The sequence below is a fragment of the Rhinolophus hipposideros genome, assembly GCF_964194185.1.
Source record: "Rhinolophus hipposideros genome assembly, chromosome: 9".
NCBI classification, from domain to species: domain Eukaryota; kingdom Metazoa; phylum Chordata; class Mammalia; order Chiroptera; family Rhinolophidae; genus Rhinolophus; species Rhinolophus hipposideros.
In genome coordinates, this window is record NC_138055.1 from 61614640 (window position 1) to 61635327 (window position 20688).

The 20688-nt window shown below is 38.9% G+C and overlaps 1 protein-coding gene across 2 annotated transcripts in view; it reads left to right on the plus strand.

The window, feature by feature from the left end:
• The window catches only part of SRGAP1 (SLIT-ROBO Rho GTPase activating protein 1), a 247823-nt gene that overhangs the window by 132788 nt on the left and 94347 nt on the right, over window positions 1-20688 (plus strand). For both annotated transcript variants that reach the window (XM_081060579.1, XM_081060580.1), the window contains exon 4: window positions 9989-10051. In XM_081060579.1, the coding sequence (XP_080916705.1) occupies window positions 9989-10051 (63 nt within the window). The remainder of the gene's footprint in view (window positions 1-9988; window positions 10052-20688) is intronic.

Genomic DNA, 20688 nt, shown 5'->3' on the forward strand with positions numbered 1-20688 from the left:
GGTCTTATATTAATTTTTGCTCCAAAAGACGCATTAGAGCTGAAGGTAGGCTGGGTCTTATTTTCAGGGAAACATGGTAGCATAATCAGCTTTGTTTTTCCAAAGTATTGTGAACAGGAAGACACTGGCCTTGGGGAACCTGAGGAGGAAGCTGTTGTATTAGCAATCCAGGTGGTTATTTTTACTTCGTTGTGAATTATGGCCAGAAAGCATTTCCATACTTGTAATGATAATTGTCTTCAGAAAGTTTTCATCCATGTAGATTAAGAATGTATCAAATGTCTGTTGTTTTATAAAAGGCCTGTTGGCAATTTAAAACCAGAACTTTACTATTTAGTCCATCCTAATCAGATTTTCTTAGGCTCCTACTCCTTTAGCCTATTGGTAAAAGAAGAATAATGTAACAATGATTCCAAGATTCTTGGGTTTACAGTAACTACACAGACAGACATTGGTTTAGACCACCACCCCAGAATGGGGCAATGGCAAGTGACTGCTAGTCAGTGTGTGGGGGGGTGTTGCCTCCCGAGCCTCCCAAATTCTTAGTCTCCACCCCTTGAAGTACAAAGAACGTGCCCTTTTAATACCACTAGCTGCAAGGCAAGGAACAAATAATCTGGGAGGCAAGGAGAATCCTTTCTCATTTCTTTAAACAGTGTCATATATGGAACCTTTAAAGATATGGGGAATATTTCGGACAGAGAAAGTAAACCTTCGCTAGGATCCTACACAGTAGCTGTTTTCTAATATTTGAAGACCTGTTATATAGAAGATGGCTTAGATTAACTAGCTCTGTAAGTCGATAGGAGTTAAGATGAATCAGTAGACCTTCAGTAGAGACAAGTTTCCCTTTATCCTAAGGCAGACCTTCTGACAGTCACTACAGTCTGAAGAATTAGAGTTCTGCTTTATTGGAGCTTTGTGGAGTTCTCTGGAATGGACTTTATTTATCCTCCTCGGTAGAGTACCTCAAACACAATTCAGTATTCTAGAAATTAAGTCTTGAATTATGTTGAAGTGACATCTGAGACATACTGATTTGAAAGTTGATGCGAATAGACTTGCATCAGCACTTAGGAAAACGAAAAATGATTTCATGCGATAAAACAAGGATATGATGCTGAGCTGATGATGGCATCATAATGACAATTAGAACCTACTTACACAGAGTGCTTAGCTCATAAGAATCCTAGGGAGTATATATTATAATCTCCGTTTTACAAATGAGGAAAGAGCTCAGAGAAGTGAAAGATATTTAAATAGTCTAACCCTAGACCCAACTTAAAGGTTATGTTTCCCTTTTTCAAGTAGGCTATCATCTGGTGTGCATTTGTCCAGTAGACACAAGTGTTTTCTAACTTTCTCTGGTTGTATTCAAGGAACCAAGTTCTTGGTGAAAAAAAGGACACTTATCACCTGGGAATTTGTTTCTTTATCTCTTCCTTAGGCTATCTTTCCTTAAATCCGTCGTTAATTCTATAGACCAACTAACCACTTCTGAGGTGGTGCTATTAGTATTAGGCTAAATATAGATCTTTGAAGGAAGTTTAAGTTCAGGTTAAATTCTTAATTTTTCTTTTTTTTTTTTTAAGATTTTGTTGGGGAAGGGGAACAGGACTTTATTGGGAAACAGTGTGTACTTCCAGGCCTTTTTTCCAAGTCAAGTTGTTGTCCTTTCAGTCTTAGTTGTGGAGGGCACAGCTCAGCTCCAGGTCCAGTTGCCGTTGCTAGTTGCAAGGGGCACAGCCCACCATCCCTTGCGGGAGTCGAACCAGCAACCTTGTGGTTGAGAGGACGCCTCCAACCGAGCCATCCAGGAGGCAGCTCAGCTCAAGGTGCCGTGTTCAATCTTAGTTGCAGGGGGCGGAGCCCACCATCCCTTGCGGGACTCGAGGAGTTGAACCGGCAACCGTGTGGTTGAGAGCCCACTGGCCCATGTGGGAATCAAACCGGCAGCCTTCGGAGTTAGAAGCATGGAGCTCTAACTGACTGAGCCACTGGGCCGGCCCTCGGGTTAAATTCTTGAAAACTGATTTGTTTATTAAATGTTGGAGTATCTTTTATGAGTATCTCAAAGAATCTCTGCCTTGTGCTTACTATTTCAATAGATGACTTACAAATGAGCAAATCTCCTACTTATTGATTGGTTTTTGTAAATAGCCCCTGGATTTTTCCTACTGAGATGCTATTAACACTAAGGTGATGTTTTTTCTACACAGTGTTGTCTAGTTTGCTTCACCACAGACCGTGCTTATAGCTCCAGCCAACTGTGCCATAGATGTAAGCTTTTGGTCACACTGGGGAGTACTGTAGCTTAGTAGCTCCATAACAAAACAGGGAAAGACAGTTGGCTTTAGTGAAATAGTAGTAAACTCAGGTTCATCTACTAAAGAAAACTTATTATGGCAATATTAAGAAATTGTCAATAAAACTGAGTTATTAAATTTTTGTGAAGTTCACCATTTTGAAAAACGGTCTGGAAATATATTTCTGATATTTTTTAGTTCATTATATTACAGTCTGAACCAGAGTTTCATAACACGTTCTGATTTTAATTGGGTGGGTTTGTTTCTATCAGCCACAGCGAGTTTATGCCTAAGTGACTATTCATTTAGTGACACAGAAAAGGTATTTCGAATTTTAGGTATTTCCAAGTTTAGGTTTAGGTTCAATTCTTTTTTTTTTTTTTTTTTTTTTTTTTTAGATTTTTTTTTTTTTTTTTTATTGGGGAAGGGGAGCAGTGTATGTTTCTCCAGGGCTTTTTCCAAGTCAAGTTGTTGTCCTTTCAGTCTTAGTTGTGGAGGGCGCAGCTCAGCTCCAGGTCTAGTTGCCGTTGCTAGTTGCAGGGGGCGCAGTCCACCATCCCTTGTGGGAGTCAAACTGGCAACCTTGTGGTTGAGAGGACGCGCTCCAACCAACTGAGCCATCTGGGAGCTCAGCGGCAGCTCAGCTCAAGGTGCCATGTTCAATCTTAGTTGCAGGGGGCGCTGCCCACCATCCCTTGCAGGACTCGAGGAGTTGAACCGGCAACCTTGTGTTTGAGAGCCCGCTGGCCCATGTGGGAATCGAACCAGCAGCCCTCGGCATTAAGAGCATGGAGCTCTAACCGCCTGAGCCACCGGGCCGGCCCTAGGTTCAATTCTTGAAGATTGATTAGTTTATTAAATTTTGGATTTGATTCACGAGTTACATAGAGAGATTTTACTTGATTTAAATCGAGAAAGCATAAATCAGACTTTCCAAGTTATCACCATTTTGAGTAGAGAAATAACCCTAGCATGAAAAATTGTTCCTTAAAGAGTTAAGGAAATGCAAGCTGAAAATGAAAATAGTTGTTTCATCTGCTGTATTCCCTGTAGGATTTTAAATTTCGATCTTGGGTTACTTAATCTGTCTGTCAAAATGCTGTTTATCACTGGGAGCTTATGAGTGACGTTGCACCTTTCAGATGGTCTGCTCACAGCCTGCATGCAAAGACAGCTGGCCTTTGTCACCTGGATGCTGACTGCCACACTTACCTAGCGATTACTTTAGTAGTAAATATTCCAGGCGATGCCCCAGATAGTTCCTTAAGTTTTGTCTTGTTTCAGTAACGAAGTTCTGGTTCTCCTGCCTCTATGATTCTTCCTCATTTTCCCACGTTTTCTAGTGGCATGGGGTTTTGTCTAAAAGCATAGGGATTGTTTTTCTTCTCAGGAATGAAGTAGATCATGACACTAATTCCATGTGCTGATACTTAGTTGTGCATTTTACTAAGTACAAAACTATGCATGTCCATTGACAGACAGAAGTGTGCAGAAGCACTGTAAGTATGATCCCGACGCTTGGTTCAGGCCATTAGACCCCGCCCAGCTTTCTCCATTAGACATTTTGGAGGATGAGGTGACTCTCTTCAGAGTTTATGTGAATTGAGGGAATCTGTTGTTATACAGACACATGAACATGAGCTTTGGACGTAAAAGCACACACACTGTGGCAGTGTGGCCTGACCCCTTTAATCAGAATTTACATCCAGAACTCACCATGAGGGAGACACTAACATCATTTCAAATCCTCTCATTAAATATTTAATCTGGTTTTCCTCTCTCTCTCTTACTCCCACTTTGACTCAGCATAAGGTCAGGATTCCTTGACTGGTCATCACAACAGATTTACTTTGAAAATAACTCCGTGGAAGGCCAGAAGCCCTCTGAATTTATCATTTAATCCAACCACATAGATCACTTGATTGATTTACTCAGTGTGCTTACCTGTGGTTCTGCCTAATGATGTTCTGTGTTCTGCCTTTCTTTCTCTCCTCTCGGGGAGGTTCCAGGGAGCAAGCCTGTAGGCCTCCAGTAGAAGAAATCCTGGCCAAGCCCCACCCAGGGTAGCGCTTATTACAGTGCTCTGCAGAGAAAGCTGTTTGGGCAAGTCTGGCTCCTCCATGAGACAGTGAACTCTGGAGGGCAGAAGCTCTGGATCCCGTTTATTTGACAGACGTACATGGAGCTCCCAGTGTGCCAAGCACCAAAGCAGGCCCTGGGAAAACAGAGATGATTAGGATGTAGTCCCTGCTCTCAAAGAAACTCTATTTATGAAGAAGCAAATGTGATGAGCGTAATAATAATGGGTAGCACCAGTTTTAACACTCACTGGGTGCCAGGTTTTGTGTTAAGTGTTTAGTAAGGACCATCTCAGTAAAACTGTGACATAGAGACTGTTGGCCTCTCCATTTTGCCATTGAAATAACTTAGGTCTTACAAAATTGTTTAACTTATGCACAGACTGTAGCAAGATAGTTTGAAAACAGGCAGTTCGATTTTTAGAGTTGGAACTCTTAACCACTAAATTATACAGCTTAGGAGTGCTGATAAATGAATGTGTTATAAAATCACGGAGAACAGATGGCCTAATTATTTTTCAATCTCAGACTCAAGGTGAAGTTACAAGAAAGTTTTCACAGTAACATGTAGGACTATACTGGGCGAGAGGAGGCAGATGACACAGCTTGGGAAAAGCAGAGACATAAAAGCATGACCTGCAAGTCAGCAATTTGAGGCTGAAGGAGACGGGTTAAGATTTGTGGAAGGTAAAGCAGAGCAGTTAGGGTGATTTAAGAAATTTGAACTCTATTCTGAAAAAAAGTATACCAAGTATTTGATGGATTTTAACCAGAGGAAGGACATAATTAGATATTTATTTATTTATTTATTTATTTATTTATTTATTTTTAATTTTAATGACATACAGAAAAATGTATGTCATTAGAATAGCTAGGATTGGTGACTTCTCCTTCAAGGAGAAGAAGCCAGCCTTCAATGAGCCCCAGATTCTGACTTGAGTGACTGTGTTGTCCTGGAAACAATATAAATTCATTTATAACCTTTTTAGAAAATAATCTTGCAATATGTACCAAGAGTCTTAAACGTCTCAATACTTCTAGTAATTTCATGTTTGGGAATTTATATTAAGGAAACAACACAAAATGCAAAATAGCCTTTAGACCCACATTCGTGACAGTAGTTCATAGTGCTTAAAACGTATTGGTGAAATTGAATGAATAAGTAAGTAATTGAATGAGTGGTGGAAAATAGTGGGAACATTGGAAACCATAATAGAAAAATGGTTAATATACATGTACTGGGTAGTTCTGAATACAATTATAATGATGGTTCTGAAAATTATAGAAATACATGGAAATTTTTATGGTAACTGAGAAAAAGAGCAGAATAAGATACTTTATTATTATAGAATGATTACAACTCAGACCTATATTTAGGTGAACAAACTTGAAGGAAATATAGCAAATCATAATGGTGGTGGTTTTGTTCTTCTGCTCTCTGTTTTTCCAATATTCTCCAAATACTTAATTTGTTTTTATAATGGAAAAAGGTAAAAACTAGGACTATTCATTTGCACTTAGGTTTTGAGGTGTGAAACATCAAAGTGACAGTAAATAGTAAACAATTAGAAATAGGCGTGGTAGTCAACTCTGGGTTTACACTGGAGACACTCAATAAGTGTCAACTGAATGGATGTTCTAATCATTTTTCTTCTTTTGGGTCAAAATCCCGGAATCCTATTGCAATGCATTGGAAGTTTTACCATCATCCAAACTTGCAGGCTTATATTAATATAAAAACAAAAACAAACAAACCCTTCCCTTTTCTATCGCTGAAGCAGAATAGGGGACTTTTCTGTGCAAAAGTAAATTTAATCAGCCGATCTCAAGTAACATAGAAAAATACTTTATTTCAAACGTGTATCATTTCATAAAGTTATTTTTTTCTCTTATACAAAGGGAACATTGATTGCTTTCCTTAATGCCAGCCAGTATCATTTTTCTTACTTAGCAGTTCGTGTTTAAAGGGTCAAGGGTCTGCTCTCTCACGGTTTTCCAATTTTAATGAAATAGAATCCAGGGCATATTTAACCTATTGAATTTTGATGGACTTTTGATAATTCAGATATGTTCTAGTGAGAGGATTTCAGCTCTTTAGTCTAGTATGCCATCATTCTCTGTGCCTCCGCAGGTGTGTTTTGGTATAAGATTGCTTCTTTTGGGGTCCCGAGTAGTATTTAGAAGAAAGGATTGTGTTTCTCTGTTACTGTAATCAACTGGAGACATGGCTGAAGTTGGGGAGGGGAGAAGATGAAGTGATCCTGTCATTGTTTCTGTGCCATAAGGACAGGGCCCAGGGCCCCAGCACTCAGACCAGGACTATGTATGTCCAGCCCAAGCAGGTGTGAGTATGAGGGTGTGTGAACTCACGGTTCACACTTTAGTCACAGGAACTAGTGCTTCAGAGCACAGCCCCGTTCTTTAACTGCCTTTGCAGACAAAGGACTGGTGGTGGGAAGAAAAAGATTAATGTCCAAGTTTTTTACTAGGGTTTGGACTGTGATTCAAAGTGAAAAAATAGGCAGAAACTTGGGTGATGTGTCATGAGGATAGAGGGGGGACCCCCCTGAAAGGAACTCCTCACGAACTGTTCATAAGATCAAAAATTCTCGCGAGAGCCTGGCTCCTTTCGTGAGTTGTGTACATTTTATCATTGAGGAATCTGAAACATCAAAGTGACAATAAATAGTAAACAATTATAGATACATTTGGTAGTCAACTCTGAATTTATCCATTCAGTAGTGGAGGTTTGATTAATTCACCCGGTACCACAAGTAGTGGAATCCACATGAAAATGAACGTGGAAAGGTAAGTTTAGTGTCCGATACGACAAGGGAGTAGGGATGTAAGAAATGCCCCAGGGCTGGAGCACAGAACTTGGGGTCCTTCCAAATCAGTGGTCACTTGGTAGGGGATCTAAAGCCCAGGGCAATAGGGAGGACATTAAATCAAATCAGTGAGTATCTGCCGAGCACTTACTTCCTATGTGGAAGTCAATGGAATAAGTGTCCATAGTGACCAAAAGAAAGAAAAATACAGCGTGGCCTTTTTACTCAGGGGAGTTACCATTACAAACAGTATCTGGGGAAAAATAATTATAGCATTGATGGGATGTTTCCTGTGAGTTAGGTACCATTCTGAGTGCTACCGTGTTTCCCCGAAAATAAGACCTAGCCAGACAATCAGCTCTAATGCGCCTTTTGGAGCAAACATTAATACAAGACCCGATCTTATTTTACTATAATATAAGACCGGATCTTATAATATAATATAATTAATATAATATAATACCGGGTCTTGTATAATTTTTGCTCCAAAAGACGCATTAGAGCTGGTAGTCCAGCTAGGTCTTATTTTTAGGGAAACATGGTATGTATGTGTCATCTGATTAATGCTCTGATTAATGCTGTCATCAACCCTATGAGATAGGTACAGTGGCTGTTCATTTTATACATCTGGAAACTGCGGCACAAAAGAATCCAAACTCTTGGAGACTTCAGACCCAGGCATTCTGACTTGGCAGCCCTACCTTTAAGCCTTATGCCATATTGCCCTCCCAGACAATTTTTTTTTCCTAAGGACCTTTGGGGAAAAGGCGAAAGAAAAATGTTAGAGTATGCTTGGCAGAGTACAGTTTGTGTGTAATACCAGATTTCTTCTACCTCATTACCTGAACTCTCGTAAAATGTGAACTATACAAAGAATCTTCTTTTTTGTTCTGAGATATTTGACCCAGGATGGCTGAGAGAGCCCTTATCTTCCAAACCTACGTCTTTAATCTGATGCTAAATATTCTTGGCTTGGGGCTAATTGGACCCATGGGATTTTGTTTTGTTTTGTTTTAGTTCTAAAGTCTTAGCCAAGAAATATTTTCTTTTTGGACTTGCTACCTGAAATGTGGGCAGCTGAGCCGAGTTACTTACTGGCCTTTGATCCCATTAGAGAGTTCTGAATTGGTGGCCCGGATCCTTGAATGAAATCTGATATTAAAATAACACCACGCTGAAGTCATAGGAGATTTTAGTGTTACATACACAGTCAGAATAACCAAGATTTAGGGGAAATAAAATGAGTTTCAGTTGGCTTCATTGGCTCACTTTTGACTCGCCTTTCACTCTTGAGTGATTTTTAACCCACCTCTTCACATGTCAGGGACACAGCACACATAAAATCTCTAATTCCAATATAGAGATCTTAGAAGCCATAGGAGCTTGATAAAACAGCAGCACTCTTTAATCACTAACAAATTTGAATTTCTCTGAGTTCAGGTACTGCTCTGATGTCATCTTCCCTATTTTCTCTTCCACGCATTTTCACTTCATCACATTTGACCTTTTTGAAGGAGGCCTGACTCAATGATCTTGTGTTTACAGCCGGACTGTGTTTCATTGCTGTCCCAATATTTTCTTAAGAGTGGTCTGTGGGCCTTTCCTTTCTGCCCTGTCACCGGTGGCCAGCTTTCAGCAAATATAGTCACTACTTCAGCTATTACACAAACACAGCATTTCAGCTTGTTTACAGATTCACTTAGCAAGTGTTTATTGGAAGCTTCCCATGTGCCCCCGCTGGACATGTACTAGAGTGACAGTGAGTGGCTCTTTAAATTCCATACCCTCGGGGCCTCACTTGCCCCATCCTAGTCCTGGCCTTGTGCCCAAGTGTGCAGGACACCGGGGTCACAGAGCTGACAAAGGTATGGCCCTTACCCTTAGCACTGGCAGTCCCGTGGAAGACACCTACATGAACCAGTGGATATCCTTATTATTATCTCAAACTGTAGATGAAGTCATGGTATACATTTTTCCCATTCCCTGTAGCTGACTTACAAAATAAACCCCAAACAAAAAAAGAAAGCATTTTGGATATGTGATTTCCTTTAAATTAGCCTACAGATTTGGTTGGGAAAAGTACTCAAGTACTCTGTCAAACTCTCAGAATTAGCTTAGTGGACCACCGTAAGTGGCCTTACCATCTGATTGGCTTGGAAGTGCTTTCTTAAAATTGTAGTCAGTCAAGTAGTTATTTTGAAAGGAAGAATTTATTTCCCTTTTGGTTTCTAACTTAGATTTTTGGAAATTGCACTGCAAAATTCCTTTGTGACCATACCAAGATGGGAGCTAGGACACAGGAATTCATCTTTTAATTATGTTAATTCTGCAACTCACCCTCCTTACCTTTTCTCTCTCTTCTTGATGAAGTCTGATTTGGGTGGTGGGAGAGCCACTGAGACTGTTCAGTAACATGTTTGCCTTTGTCCAGCTTCTGGTGAGCACTGGTGCATATTGCCAGTATTTAGAAAGGGCCATTTGGGGGGTGGCCAGTTAGCTCAGTTGGTTGGAGTGTGGTGCTTATAACACCCAGGTTGCCTGTTCGATCCTCATGTGGGCCACTGTGAGCTGCGCCCTCCTTTAAAAGAGAGAGAGAGAGACACACGACGGGGGGCGGGGCATTTGGTCAAAGATGTTTATTTTATCGGCATGCTGACCTCCCATTGTGTTACATACATTTTTCTATTTTTAGTCAGTGGACTTGTGAAGATGTAAATTATTCAGAAACAAGTTTCCATTGCATTTTTAAATATTCTTAATTTCTTCTTAATTACAGAGCAAAGAGATTGCATTCCAACTTCATGAGGATTTAATGAAGGTTCTTAACGAGCTATACACGGTAAGCACATGTTCTTTCTTCTTTTGCAAGAATCTTTGGTCTGGAATTCTGGTTTGCAGAAACACCGCTTTTATTAGAGCTCATTCCAGGCCAGGGTGTTGACGGATGCTTGTCCAGCTGAAATGTAGATCCAAGTGGATAGATACACACTACTATATATTTGGCCACCCCCCCCCATTCGTATTCAGTAAAGACATGTGCAGTTAGCGCACTTTAAGAAACTAGATTATGTGTGTTCCAGTAAAACCAGTTTTTAATTGGTTGGATTATGTATGAACTGTATATAGATTCAGTTCCAGATACTTTGTTTTATATTATTATCATTCTTAAATTAGCCATTCTGGGATTTGAGCAATGTAGAGTTGCTTAATTCTGGTACTTTAATTTCTATTTTTTTCCCATTTCAGTTATATTGTTTGGTTAATGACTTAATATATTAAAATTACTTTTTTGGGGGTATCTTTTTTTGGCAGTAATTTGCTTCCCTGAATTTAAATTTTATTCAGGTTACTGCATAGAATCATAAGAAATTAAATAATTTAAAACTATTGTATTAAAAAACAAAACCAATAGGTTGCAAATTGGAATAGTCATATGCCTATGTAAATTTTTTTACAGTTAATGATCATATTATTAAATTCTTTTTGGAGGAATTTGATGAGTTTTTATTTTATAAGAGAGACTAACAATTAATTTGTTCTAACTGTAGGTATTTATTTGCATTTTAATTGCACAAGATTATTTGAATTTTTCTTTACAGGCAAATTAAACCTGAAACTTACTATTAAAATGTTTCTTGATTTACAAATTCCATTTGTTCCTAAAAAGCCATGTGTATCAAGTGCAGTTTTATGAATGAAATTGTTTTTAAGGCTTTGTTGATACTTGCTAATTAAAAAAAACTGTAGTTTTAAAGTTTTATAGAATGAGTGATATTCTTATAAAACTCACTTTCCAATTTTTGTACATATGTGATAAATTTGTATTTTTGTGTATCACATTTGCTATACCCATACATATGAATTGACAGTTTTTATGTGTTAGGTCCTCCTTCAGAAACTTTTCACTTTACATGCAAAAGCTTTTCACTTTACATGTGAAAAAACTTTAAAAGTGAAAAAATTTTTTAAAACTTTTTTTAAAGGGAAAAAACTTTTCACTTTACATGTTACAAGGTCATATCTGTATATAAATACCTAATTAAGTAGAGTTTTTTATTATAAAGGCCATCTGTTAGCCTGTGCTTTGTGTGATTTGTTAATTTCTGACAACCTGAGGTATCAACCATTTCTAGAAATCCTAGGGTTTTATTTTTCTTTTCGTTCACTTAGTCTTCATTAATGGAGGACATACTGTACAACATGCATTATGGTTGTAGAAATCCTGGATTTAGAATTTAAAAGTTAAATGAGCATGGTGCCTCTGAGACTTCCATAGAAGAAATTCTATGTCATTTCCCATTGAACTATTTTAAGATGAGGACTTCATGGCACTGTCCTTGTGGTTCCCTTGGCTTGGGCATTGTTTTAAAAAAATAAATCCGATGGTTGTCATGACTTCAGAGATAAGAGCCTGTTGATTATGGCCTGTAAGTAGTAGTACTACTCAAAGTAGGAGTGGCAAAGATGTCTTTGATCATTGAATATGAGAAGGCAGTAGAATGTCATGAAATTTTTATCTCAATGACGAATGTATAAAGTGAAATATTTCCTGGATTCATCCTATCAAGTGGACTCAGACGTTTAGCAGATTCTTTATAGTTGAATTAAGTAAGCTGACATCTCCTCAAAAATCTCATCGGTGTTAGTCTGAAAACCTAAAGGAGCCAGGTTCTAGAAAAGGCCACCGGAGTTTGAACAACCCTTTCAGAGTCATTTAACCTCTCGGAATCAGTTGAGGAATTAAGAAATAGAGGAGACAAGCAATGAATTTTTAATTAGGTAGTCTATAGATCACTTTGAGCTCTTGGGAAACATTTTTACTTCATCGAGAGAGCGTGCTCAGCCAAGGTCAGAGGTCATATTCCATAGGGAAGGACCTTCACATTACACATACCTTTATATTACACACACACACACACACACACACACACACACACACTTTTTTACCCTAAAAGAAGATAATGTTTCGTTTCTCTTGCACTTTAAATTCAGATATACAAATTTTGTCTTGTTTAAATGAAATCTCTCCATTGTACATATTCAATTTGCATTCAGAAAGTAAGAAAAGGTGAGGAGTATTTGAACAGTGGACCAGGAGTTGGGTGAATGTAGTTGAGTTCCTTCTTCAACCTTTGACTGGTTGTGAATAGATAACCTAAGTTGCATCATGCATACAATTTTGTACAACAATGATGTAATGAGTGCTGAAATAACAGGTATAAAATGCGTAGCCTCAGGAAATTGAGGATGCTATTTAATTGCCTATTCAGACAGACTCCTTCCTTTCTCTCAGCCCTTGATACTCCTTGGGAGTTGAAGGTGAACATTTTGAGAAGTATATTAACTTCCTTATACCAGTGGAGTGCTTTATATTAAATTATAGTCAACCTTAGTGGTGAGTGGCAGCCTGATGTGTGGACTTCCTTACCCAAACATATTTCTCCCACAGGCCTGTTGATTATTCCAAACATTCTATCAGAAAGCTTTATCTTAAATAAAATACAAATGCCCAGGAAGAATGGAAAGAGATGCCTTATAATTGTTAGAGTTTAGAGCGAACTAATATTTACCAGATCCTTTGAATACAGATTGCATGCATCTGGCATGAAGGCCTGTACTTCTGAGCAGGGGAGAAGGGATGGTGGCGTCAGAGTGCCATTTGGAAGGAGAGGAAAGGGTTTGAAGACATGCATCTCCTTTTCTATATTTTTTGCCTCAACCTTGCCTTTTTGCAGAAACACGGCCTCCAAACGGTTTTGAGACTCCATTTGGATTCTTAGACCACAACAAGGGCCAGCCAAAGTAGTTGGGGTTAGCTTGGCTTTGAGTAACAGGAAGTCAAGATAATGGCATAAACAAAGTAGAGGTTTATAATGTCTCTCACATAAAAGAAGTTCAGAGGTTGGCAGCCCAGGGTTGGTGTGGAGGTTACGTAAAGCCATCCAGGATTGGTTTCCTCCTAATCCACTGTTAGAGAAACCTAATTGTAACGTTTGTCCTTATAACTCAGTGTAGTTCCTAGAGCTCCAGCCATTACACCTGCATTCCTGAAATGGAGACTGGAGAAGGAAAGAAGACTTAATGAAAGTCTCATGTTACACTTTCACCTGCATCTTATTGGCCAGAACTCAGAATGTGGTTCCACCATGCTGCAAGGAAGTCTGGGAATTACAGTCTTTTAGCTGGCCAGCTCATTGCTAACCAGTTCCAAATTGGGGGTTCTGTTAATTTGAGAGGGAAGGGGTGGTATTTGTAGGTCACTAGCCATACCTGTCAGAGAAGCTAGCATTTATTGCATGCTTATTATGTATGTGCTAGTTATTATGCTAAGCTCATTACTTGCATTATCTCTTATAATCCTCACAGCATCTCTGTGAGGTAGTTACTGTCATTATCCCCATTTTACAGATAAGGAAACTAAGGCTCAGAGAGGTTTGCCCCAGGTTGCACGGTGAGTAGTAGAGTGGGATCTCAGGTCCACATCAGAGCACGTGCCCTTTACTGTCATTTTATCTCTAGTTTTGGGAAACCATTTTCTAACAAAGGTCTCTAAATGTTAATACACCACCCTAACAACACAGAGCACTTAAGCAGTTTATCAACTGCTCACTTGTATTTCTTAGAGTCAACGGCATTATGTTGCTTCAACAGAAACATAGGTGAAAAATTGAACACATGCCTCAATGGCAACCTGCACTTCTGAGAAATGTTAATTTAAATGACCTAACAGATGGAACTCATTTGTCTAAAAATAAAAAGTAAGAGGGTGAACCAATATCCTCAGACTCCCTTTCTGAGTGTGACCCACTAATTAACTTCCCTTTGACTTTAACATTTGAAAGAGAAAGTATGATTAAGAAAGCAAGGAAAGTACTATGCTATAAGAAACAAAAATGACTGGACTGGCGGTCAGCAAACTTGTGTTTGAATCTGGGCTCAACTAGCTAATCTGGGCATCTGTATTAGTCTGGGTTCTCCCAGGGAACAGAGTCAGTGGGAGATACAGATGGATAGGTGGACGGATGGACAGACAGATATAGATTGATGGATGGATAGATAGTATGAGGAACTGACTCATGCGGTATAGAGACTGATGGACGGATGGACAGACAGACAGACTGGTGGATGGATGGATGGATAGATAGTTACTATGAGGAATTGACCCATGTGGTGTAGAGACTGAGAAGTCCCAAGATGAGCGGTCAACAAGCTGGAGATGTAGTTCCAGTTCTAGTCTGAAGACCTTAGAACCAGGAGGGCCAATGGTGTAAGTTCTAGTCCAAGTTCACGTCAAAAGGAAAAGACCATGTCTCAACCTCGAACACAGTGAGGAAGAGACCAAATTCTCTCTGACTCAGCCCTTCTGTTCTATTCCGGCCCTTGATGGATTGGATGAGGCCCACCCACTTGTTACAAAGACATTGTTTGAATGTCTACTACTCTGCCAGGCACTTGTTAGATGCACTGGGAATACAACTGTGAATCAAAACCGACCGTATTCTTCCTCTCGAGGCATTATGTTCTCGTAAGGAGAAACAGACAGTAAACAAATAAATGTATAGTATGACAAGTGTAACTGTTAAGAGGGAAAAGAAAGCTGAATTAGTACAGAGAAAGCATGCCAAACAGTGCCTGGCACGTAGTAAATGCTTAATAAATGTTAGTGGTTAGTATCGTTCTCATAATCGTCAGTGGAGTAAGGGATGGAAACAGCTCCTTGTCTGCCTCTCAGAGTAAACGTGGAGATCAGGATGACATTAAGAGTAATTACAGATGGTTTTTACATAGACGGGGTTTTTCCTTATAATGGGTATATGACTTTTAAAAAAAGAAAACAGGAAAGTAACTTCCCCTAAGAAAACCACATCAATAGTAAATGTAAACAAGGCAGTGATTGGGTTAATGGGGAAGTGAAAACAGCAAAAACAGAAAAATGGTGACTCAAAAGATTAGAGGGAACATTCCAAACAAAATTTGCCTTCATCATTCTGGTAAAGGGCTCATTATAAAATAGTGGTGTAAAGTGTTAAGTCTCCCTGCTCATGCCAAAATCTCAAAAGGTCATGGTGGATTTTAGTAGAAAAACAATGATTTGTCCTATATTAATATTTCTTTACTTTGCCTAGGCTTTGCAGCATTAAACTCTGCATTTGAAAAAACAAGGAGCTTACCATTTGCAGTAAGCAACTTCTAATAGAGATTAACCCAGACGTCATGATAAATCCACATGCAATTTATTGCTAATTATGTGTAATTGATTATCACACACATGGCCAGCCAGAGTCAAGAGGTAATCCATCCTCAAGTCCCATTAAATTAAGAAGAAAGAACTGAGAAAATGAAGATTTATCCATCCCTTCCCATAAGGCAAGCACATTATCCCCATTCATTTCTCAGAGTAGCAGCCCAAGGCAGGTATTCCTAGTCCCAGTGTTACAAATGGGAGCTGGGACTCAGAATAATTAGCCCAGGATTGCACTGACTGTAAATGAATGCTGCCAAATTCAAACCCAGTTCTCGCCCTGGGGCCCAGTAGTTCCCCGCTGGGCAGCTGCCTTAGGGAAGGCAGGTGTGGGGAGGAAGGGTGGAACCTGCTCTAACAGATAAAACTCACAGGTCGAAAGTTTAACACTGCCTGCTCCGACTGACACTTGCAAAAACTTGATTGAGGTTTTCCGACTGTTGATACGAGTTACAAAATGGGCAAACCGAAATGGCTTTGCACATTCAGCCTTCATGTTAGGATATGTTCCTTTGGGGTACCTCTTTAAATCATTACCCTTCATTTAACTTTAGTGTTAATATATGTCAGTTAGTGTTATATGTGGCAATACCACCCGCTTAGCTCTGTGTTCATGCACGGTGATTACTACTAAGATTCCATTACTAGATACTCCATTCACCTTTTTTTTTTTCCTTCTGAGTTCTAGCTCCTATTTGCCTAACGAATTTCAATACGTAGAGAATGGAAGCTCCTAGAACAAAACCAGCTGCTGCTGAGCGTCTTGTACAGGAGTTGTTTGGAAAACAGTATTTCTCAATGCACAGAGATACCTTCTCTGACCTTGACGTGTCTCTTTAAAAGGTTAAAATAAAAAGTTAATTATTTTTCAGGGGGGATGGGAAAGGAGACAGTTTATTATTTCAAGCCCTTCCTTGAAAACTCAGCCTCAGAGGACTGTTGGGGGAAAAAAAGCTGCTTTGGATGGCAGTGTGAGCCTCCCAAGAACCAGGAGCTCATGCATTCTACAAAGCAGAAACACGCCCAAGGCAAGGTTGAGAAGTCGTTCTGAAAGAGCCTGAGATAACTTGCCACCTCCTCTCGGAAAGGTTTTCTCTGAGCCTCAAAGAGGGTTTTTGTTTTTGTGTTTCAGTTAAGTATTTATTTTATTTTAGCTCAAGGTCATTTTAAGTATTTGAAATGTATATTTCTGCAGTGAAAATGAAAATTCATTCCTTTGAGATGGACTACAAAGAGGTTTGGGTCTTAAGAACAAAACACTGAACAGAGAGAAAGACAGTGTTTCCCAGAAAATAAGACCTATCTGGACCATCAGCTCTAATGCGTCTTGGAGCAAAAATTAATATAAGGCCCGGTCTTATAAAATAAGATAGTATAAAGTATAGTATAGTATAGTGTAGTATATATAATATAGTATAATATAATGTAATATAACATAATACTGGGTCTTACATTATTTTTTGCTCCAAAAGATACATTAGAGCTGATTGTCCAACTAAGTCTTATGCCACCTGGAAAACTTTTTTAAAAAGCAGTCTATTTAGAGATCTTGGGCTGATGAAGTGTTTCCATATATCCTTCCTCTAGCTTTATTACTAGACACTTAGAAGGAAAGAAAGAGACTTGTTGGGATCTTATGACTCCTGGCCAACTTCTGAATTCTAATCCTGGTGTTGACACAGATCCGAATTCTAATCTTGGTGTTGACACAGATTGATTTTGGAGACTAGGTTAGCCAATTTCCCCTGGCCTCATTTTCCTGCCAAAATGCTTGGGATTAATAAAATTTCCATTGCAAGGATCTGTGAGGACAACTTGACATCTACATTATATGGCGATGTCTTTTAGGACACCCTGCTAATTAATGAAGCCAAGTGCTCAGCTCCTGCTTGGAATCTTCATTTTCTCTCTGAGATTTGAGAATTAGTTATGGCTGGTGCTTATGAACTACAAATCAGATTGTCTTTTTTAAAAAGTGAGCAATATGAACCGAAGAAAATTTATTTGGCTTAGAAATGAAAAAAGGAAGTGTTAGAAAGTATAGCTTAGTAAAAACAAAATATTTCTGAGGACTGTTTCATATCAAGAATCCTTCTCAAAGAATATATTATCCAAACTGTTACATTCTGGAATTCAGTGTTTCAACTTTTAAATTACTAGAATGCTTTAATAACAGACATCTTAAACAGAATTTTTTAATTGGGTAATTAAAGTACTTAGCTTTGTTTACCATTACTCATCAAAGCCAAATATAGAGAGAGAATGAATATATTTTATATATATCACAGCTAACCTTTGTCACATACTATTCTAAGCACTTTGCATCATTAGCTCTTTAAATTCTCCCAACAGCTCTATGGTGTAGGTGAGGCACAAAGAGGTTGAGCACCTTGCCCAAGGTCACACAGCTAGAAAGTCTCAGACCAGGCATTATCAATAAGCTTAGCTATACACTGTACTCCCTTTTTATTGTGATTATAATGTAAGGCAAACCATTATTTACCAATAGAGGTTTAGGCAGAGGGCTTTGGAGACGCAAAGAGAGGTCCACACTGAGGATTGAGAAGAATTCAAAGAGGAAAGGGTCTGAAAATGGACAGGATTTCAGTAATAGAGATGGAGAAGGGGATCGGGAAGGCTTTTGAGGCAAAAGCAGCAATGTGAGCCAAAATATACAATTCAGAAAAACACAAGGCATATTCATAGAATTTCCCTTTGGAGCCATGTCTAGAGAGAAAGGAAGAACCAGGAGTTGAAAGATTTCAGGCGAGTACCAAAATGAGGTTATAAAGAGCATAGGCAGCAAAAAAAAAAAATGGTTAGAAATCTACTCCAAAGCAGTTTGGAAGTTCAAAAAGCTTTTTGCACAGCTTAAACAAAGGCCTCTCTCACTTTCTTTTTCTTCTTTTTTAATAAATGGAGTGAGAAGTATTGGGTATGAGGTACAGAGTATATGTGTCAAATTCTAATCCATTTTTCATGGAAAGAAAAGGATTTGACATCAGTCCATTTTAGTTGATGCTGCAATTTTAAGGGTTGGAGGGCTTTCAAGATTTCAAGTGTCTTGTGTCCTCAGCTTAAATATTTCATATATTGAACCTTATAGCTCAAATGTCTGATACACATGTAATGTTGAAGACACGTGAAGCAGTTCCCTGAAAATAATTAAATATTTAAAATTGCAGGTGACTTTGACACTCGGGTAAATTCGTTGGCCTTTCATTATCCATGTGCTTTCCCCTCAGCATTGCCAACTGCTTGAAACTTTGCCACATCTGCTGTCGTTGTGTTCAGTGTGGCCTGGTTAATAAGTATGCCATGTGCCAACTCTTGGGTATTTGTTTTAGTAGATTAAACTTGTATTTCAGTGCCTCTGAAGACTTCTATGAAAACCCTTTTTGAAATAAGGACTTTCTGCATGACCTTCTCTCTCACTGACTTTCTCTGTTGATTTGTTGGGCAAGGATTAAGTCTCTTTGCAGCAGCTCAGTTTCTTTGATCCATAAAACAAAGACCATCCCTCTGCTCTCAGCCTTTCAGGTGTACGGGAATAAACAAGTGATAATTGGCAGGGCTAAGGCTTTTCCTGGGCTTAGGAGATATGATAGAAGGGTAGGGTATTTTATTAATTTTAGTAGCTTTCATTAAGCATTCACTGTGTGCCAGCCAGCACTGCAAAGTGCTTGCCGGTGTAGTGATTCATTTTACCCCCACAACACCTTCCAGGTACTATTCTCATTCCCAATTAGAGGTGAGAAAACTGTGGAACGTGCTAAAAGGCAAAACAAGCCTTTGAACCCAGGCACTCACATTCCTCAGTTTAACCATTAGAGCTGTTCAGAAATGGAATGGGCTGTCTTTTAAGACAGGTCTCTCCTTTGGAAGGTGACTGCCCAGCAAGTATGTGTTGTGAGAGGGGTTGTGATTTGTCAAGTTCTAGCATTTATGGAATGCAGTTATTCAGCATTTGTCCCAAGTCTCACAACCTGTTTCCTGTCACTATATCAGTTAAAAGGAAGCACTGAAAGCATCGTTGCCTGCACTCTAAAGTAATACACATCGAATAGCTGGGAGGAGCCTTTCAATAAATATATACAGGTAGGTCCTAAAACTGTCAGTGACAGACACGACCCTGTCATCCATGAGCTAGACACGGGAGATATTTCCACGTATGGTGTGGGCTGCTAGGCCAGGTAGAGGTCTCCACAACTCTGTGCAAGCTGGGGGGCTTCCTGGAGAAGCTGACACCTGAAATTAATGATAAAGGAAGGGTGGGAAGGGCATTCCAAATACAGAGTGTGTAAGGGAAAGCAGATGCCTGCAGCCACGTTGCCTGTGCAGGGAACGCCATGCTCTTTGATATTGCCAGAGTATTAGCAAATCATCGATGTGAAAAGAGAGGGAGTATTAAGCTGGACTTCCTGAAAAGACTCTGCCCTTTACCACTGTCTCTTTACTCTACTACGAATGAAGTACTTGGGAGACAAGAAAGGAAGATGTCCTTTGCAAAATTAACATTTCCTGGATAAAATTACAGTTATTCCATTTTAGAAATCTCTGATAATTGTGAGGTGGAAGATATTACACCACATTGTTAATTGAGCTCATGAAAAATTACCCTAATGAACTAAGAACTAGTATAAATAAAGAATAAAATATAATTGGATTTCTAGTAATAGGACGTAATAGAATAAAATAGGACAAGGTCTACATAACATTTGTGGTACATAGTAGGGGGCTCAAGACATTTTGCTGAATATGAATGTTAAGAGTTCATTACAGAGATGAACAACCAATAACCCCTGTCTAGGACTCAAAGATTTCAATTAGAAACTGCCTCTAGTGACTAGTGGCAATAGAGCTAGAACCAATGGAGATTAATAAATATGGTTTACTCTTATTACAAATAGAAACATTTTCTTTTTAATAAGGTGCAAAACAATTTGTCCTTTTTATAATAAATCAGTCATTTTTCATTAAATAATTTTAGTAAAGTAACAAAATTGTGAAACTAATTGCAATTTATATTGCCTTTTGAAAATAATGATTAATGCCCAGCTTTAACTTAAAGGTTAACAGTCAAAACTAAAAGTGCAGAGCAAATCCATAAGTGTGTCAACCCTATACCTACCAAACAGTTCCTGGGTTTTCCTCCTTAATGAGCATTTGATCATTCATCAGTTAGGACTTTGGGAGCTAATTAAAGTCCCTAGAGTGATAGATACCCCGCTTTA